The sequence below is a fragment of the Phalangium opilio genome, unplaced genomic scaffold (genome assembly GCF_054372755.1).
Source record: "Phalangium opilio isolate 3A_F unplaced genomic scaffold, DU_Popi_V2 ptg000024l_1, whole genome shotgun sequence".
NCBI lineage: Eukaryota > Metazoa > Arthropoda > Arachnida > Opiliones > Phalangiidae > Phalangium > Phalangium opilio.
This window is the reverse complement of record NW_028324155.1, coordinates 5,180,878-5,185,719: the sequence shown is the minus strand read 5'-3', so window position 1 is coordinate 5,185,719 and position 4,842 is coordinate 5,180,878. Positions and strand designations below refer to the sequence as shown.

The 4,842-nt window shown below is 36.5% G+C and overlaps 3 protein-coding genes across 5 annotated transcripts; 1 reads left to right on the top strand and 2 right to left on the bottom strand.

The window, feature by feature from the left end:
• Positions 1 to 6: 6 nt before the first annotated feature.
• On the bottom strand, positions 7 to 1,017 carry LOC149692383 (leucine-rich melanocyte differentiation-associated protein-like). 3 transcript variants are annotated; one of them, XM_089868121.1, is made up of 4 exons: positions 757 to 992; positions 434 to 697; positions 226 to 370; positions 7 to 90 (listed from the first exon to the last, which is right to left on the bottom strand). In XM_089868121.1, the coding sequence occupies exons 1-4, from the start codon at positions 918 to 920 to the stop codon at positions 79 to 81; spliced, it is 585 nt and encodes a 194-aa protein (XP_089724247.1). In that variant the 5' UTR covers positions 921 to 992; the 3' UTR covers positions 7 to 78. The 3 variants fall into 3 exon arrangements, with proteins under 3 accessions (XP_089724247.1, XP_089724248.1, XP_089724246.1); XM_089868122.1 differs by having other exon boundaries at positions 259 to 370; XM_089868120.1 differs by having other exon boundaries at positions 7 to 370; positions 757 to 1,017.
• Positions 1,018 to 1,754: 737 nt separating this feature from the next.
• LOC149692382 (lewis-type alpha-(1,3)-fucosyltransferase-like) lies at positions 1,755 to 3,000 on the top strand. Its single transcript, XM_089868117.1, has 3 exons — positions 1,755 to 1,901; positions 1,963 to 2,277; positions 2,343 to 3,000. Exons 1-3 carry the CDS (start codon positions 1,759 to 1,761, stop codon positions 2,968 to 2,970), a joined length of 1,086 nt encoding a protein of 361 aa, XP_089724243.1. The 5' UTR covers positions 1,755 to 1,758; the 3' UTR covers positions 2,971 to 3,000.
• Positions 3,001 to 3,026: 26 nt separating this feature from the next.
• Positions 3,027 to 3,874, bottom strand: mRpL32 (mitochondrial ribosomal protein L32). The gene is made up of 3 exons (XM_089868123.1): positions 3,733 to 3,874; positions 3,395 to 3,655; positions 3,027 to 3,321 (listed from the first exon to the last, which is right to left on the bottom strand). Exons 1-3 carry the CDS (start codon positions 3,815 to 3,817, stop codon positions 3,062 to 3,064), a joined length of 606 nt encoding a protein of 201 aa, XP_089724249.1. The 5' UTR covers positions 3,818 to 3,874; the 3' UTR covers positions 3,027 to 3,061.
• Between the last annotated feature and the right edge of the window lie 968 nt (positions 3,875 to 4,842).

Genomic DNA, 4,842 nt, shown 5'->3' with positions numbered 1-4,842 from the left:
TAAAACTCGAGACACAATTTGGCATCTTTATTGCAAAAAAGATTATTCTTCCAGATTTAGAGATAGAAAGTTCAAGCTTCAATAAAAACCCTGCAGATAAGACAAACAGAGAATACTTTAAACAAAACAGCATTGGTACATACATAAACACGCTCCAATTTCTATTATAATATCTTAAACAATTCCCGAATTGGATTTTTGAACCGGTCTAATCTTACTACGAACTTGAGTTGAAATAGCATTCAAATAACCCAAAACCTTTGTCAGGTGATCGTTTGGAAAGTAATTCAAAGCTTGAGATCTTTCACGTGGAGCTATTGGTCTGTCATCCAAGTATCGTAGTTCGGGAAAATTACTGGTGACGTAATACCTATAAACATAACAAAAAACATCAGTATAAATTCTGAGTAAAGACTTATAATTAGGTCCTAACCTATACATATTAAGTTGCTCGTGAGATGATTGATTGCTGAGAGGAGCTTCACATCCTGGATTACCCATTAGACTGAGGTAGACCAATTTAGGACAAGCTTGAGACAACTTCGTAATAAATATGGACAAGTCACTAATACGATTATGATTAACCCATAAAGTTCGAAGTCCAGGTAAATGAGGAAATATAGTCTCGCTTTCCAGTAAGTTATGGTCAAGAATAACCGTCTCTAGATTATCAAAATTCGAAAGAAATCGTACGTCCCTGAAGATAGAAAACACGGTTCTTCGATCCGCTATTATCAACTAATAGATAAATATTACCTGAATTTATTATGACTCAAGTCCAGAAAATTAACAACATCAGCGTATTTGGGTATTAACGAGGAGGGGAACTCATTCAAATCTTCGAAAGCTAAACTAAGCCTTTTATCATTGTAAATTTCGTCCGGAACTGGAGATTTAGGAGAACCTGATGAAGACGCCATGTCAGCTCTGGTTTTGTCATCGTACAAAAATTAGGAGCAGCCCCACTCAGATAAAAACGATGCCTTCGTGTTCTGTGTGCAGATAAAAAATGAAGAGACCTCATTCACTATTGTAGATAAGACAAAACTAGTGTTTGTAACCCCTATTTACATATCAGAAGAGAACAATAACCATTATTATCAAGTGCGAATAGAAATAAAAAAAGTACGGCGCAGGCCGATGTTCACATATTACGCTAAGTGAGTGGCCCCTCGAGTATTGGTCAATTGTTAAGCCCTGTAACTGGGCACTACTAAAGTCTTTCGCTTAGCCCGGTGCCTTATTCTATATGCATTTGTTATAATGAAATAAAAAATTTAATAAAGCAAGCCAAGCCTTTTATTGCAAACATTTTCAACGTTCATATTATTATTACAAAGCCAGCAGTAGCTTAAATGGAAACAACAGCGAACAGGTACAAAATACCGAATAGGTACAAGAGAGGAACTGCGGAAACTCTTTGTGTTGCTTATATAATATACTTCAACTTTACTACTCTACTGTTACCTACACTTCTATACGCCTCTTGCAGAGTAGCTTCCGCGGATGGTTTTGAGATTACAGCACATTAAAATGAGCAACTATTATTACTGTCCGATAGTTTTTTGTCTAATAAGTGGATTTTTGTCCATAATTTATTATACGAATTTCAAATTTGAACCGATGGAAATATGGTCGAGACCTGCGATACGCGCCACTCATCTCCTAACCGAAAAACCATCGGATTTTAGTTCATTAGAGGTTATAGTGCCCGAGATTATCCAACCAATTTCTAAAGAAGTTACAAGACGCGTGGCTATGACCGTTCAGAATAAAAACCTCTACAAGAAAGTGACCAAAACCTTCGAAAAGCGAATTATACATTTGTCTACAAGATATCACGATCATTATTATACAAAAGATTTCTTTTTTCTACAAGCCGGTTCCGAATCTTTCGAAAGGTTTGTTATCTCAACACCTTCACTGTGAAGTTTTAAACAAATTTTCTTTTAATCTCGAAAGGTATGAATGCCCCGTGCGTGATTGCTACGTGACGTATGACGAAAGCGACATACCGGCGGACGCGCTTTTATTTCACATGCGTGATACAACGACTGCTCAACTGGCTAAAGGATTGGGAAAGAAAGCCACGGGAAGAGATTTGAATCAAAAATGGATCTTGTACACTATGGAACCTCCTTGGTTGGACTATCTTGATTTGTCCAGAATGGATAACATATTCAATTGGACTATGAGTTACCGGCTGGATTCGGACATACCGCTTAGATATGGGTTCGTAGGGAAAAGAACGAACTTTCGGGAGAGTTTCCAGTCAAAGTAAGTATAATTTGACAAAGGTATGAATACTCAAGAACTAAACTTAATTTTTCGTATCTTTGCAGTTACATGAATAAAACCAAACTAGCTGTTTGGATGGTGTCCGACTGTTGCACGTCAAGCAAGAGAGAGGAATACGTCCGTGAGATGAGACGTCACGCCAAAGTCGACGTTTATGGTACTTGTGGAGAAGAATTTTGCAGGCCCGCCGAAAGTCCTTTATGTTACAAGAAACTGTCCCAATATTTCTTCTACTTAGCTTTCGAGAACGCAATATGCGAAGATTACGTCACGGAAAAATTCTTCAACATTCTCGAAACTCAATTGGTTCCCGTGGTATTTGGGGGAGTGAATTATAAAAAATTTGCTCCGCAAAATAGCTACATAAACGCCCTGGATTTCGAATCCCCCAAACACTTAGTAGAATATTTGGAACTAGTCACTAAGAACCGAACACTGTATGAACAGTTTTTTCAATGGAAGAAAAAGGCCCAAGTGTATTTGCAAGCGTGGACATGCGACTTGTGTGCCAAACTGCACAGCGAAGATTTTTATAAGAAATCAACAAAAGTGAGACTACATGAATGGTGGCATAAGTATGCCAATTGCAAAAGTTGGACATTGAACGGACTGGTTGATGAGATGTATCCCACCATACCTTGCTACCTCAAAGGAATATTTAAAAACGACTAAAATAATTAGATCCTGGTCTCCCATACCCATTTTGCCAAAAAAACTTTTAAGACCACTGGTAAATTACTACATTTTATTTTTACAAAATCATTTATGCAGATTCATTTGAAGGTTTATCATTTGTATTTTTCTTTACAGATAATTCATTAGTCTTGCTAAGAAGGTTTTTACTAAACCATGGCGGCCTCTCTTTTGCCATTTCAACTAAAAGTTCATTTTGCTTTAACTCTGGTTTGCTTTCATTTTGATACAAAACCACAACTTCTTTATCGACAGGGTCTAATTTTAATGTATCTTGAATAGCACCTTGCATTGTGTCGGTTTCTAACTTAACTCTTTCGTAACAGTTACCTGTAATAAGATTATTTAGATTAAAATCATTCCTAAGTACTCAAATCAACCATGATGGATTGATATGACATACCACAAACAGTGTTAGATAAGTGATAATGCCCACACACATTGCATATTAAAAAATTTGATTTAGGAGCCCATTTTTGGGAATGGGCCACTCTTTTTGATAGTCTTCTTTCCAAACTAACTCTCTTTTTAGGCACAGCCCAAAGAAAACCGCGATCTTTCTCATCGTTATCTAAATTATTCTCATGATCATACTTGGGTTCTAATATTGCCCCTGCTAAAGATAGCTGTGGATTGACCAAGGCTTGGCTATTTACAGGAAATTCTGTTAAAATTAATGCCATTAGGTTGTATATTAAGCAATAAACATAAAATAATAAATTAGTCTCATTGTTATATTACCGAAAATTGAAGATCCCAATGATTGTAGTCGTTTAAGCGCGATTTTATAGTAAAAATACGCTTTACTCGTGACTAGCACCGCCATTGAAGTTAATTCATTAATGACCGTCAGCTACCGCCATCTATAGTAAAGCGGTTTCCTCTTATCGGCGAAAACTTGAACCGAGTATTGAAATAGTATGGGAATTTTAGAGAAACCGTATAGAATCCGAGCATTATAACTTTACTCTCTCGGCATTGCCTCTGGCTGTATGACATTGATTGCACCCGCCAACTCCTCGCTCTTTCACGTGGTACAAAACAACCAATAATACTGCTCATAAAACTACACCGCGTAAACCTGGAGACACCCTGGGGTTTAGTACAGAGCCGACAATTGTCTGCGTCCTTGAGTTGAACTTGTCGCGGTTTGTAGATAAAAAATAAATTTAGTTCTCTCTCTTTCATACAAAACTAGCCTTCTAAGGGTCGAGTGATTTTTCTTCACATCTGCTTCACCTCAGGTAATTAAAGTTTCAAATATTAATGTACAATTTTAAACTAAATTAAAGCCCTAAAGAGGCTAAAGTAGCTACTCTTTGTAAATTGTAAGAAACTGCCGCGTGTTCCACACTTTAATCGAGAATTTAAAAGTTTTTCCTTGATTAAACACCTAAGTTTTGTGTCAAATACCGCTTACTTATGGAGACTTAATTATTAAGTTAAATGTTTTATTAATAAATTAATCATTTTTAACGACTATGCTCATTGGAAACTCCTTAGCGAGAAATTATTGATTGTATAGTGACGCGCGGCATTTTCGCGCAAAATCGGCGCCTTCCTGGCCTCTCATGTGCTTAATTCTCTAGTTAAATCCCTACTCCAGACAAAATGTAGACGTATATAAAACTCAAGGACTCCCTTGAGTTCATTTTCAATAACGGTTATAATTGCTTCAGTTAAATTACCATATTTCCTTTGTAAAGCTTCAAATATTAATATGTTTTGACCAAAAATAATATGTTCGGCATTTCGAAATTTCTTGTAAAACATCTATAACGTCAATTCTTTCGAGTTTCTAATCATTTCAAGTTGAAATGAATCCCCAAATGGCCCCATTTTTCTCCCTTA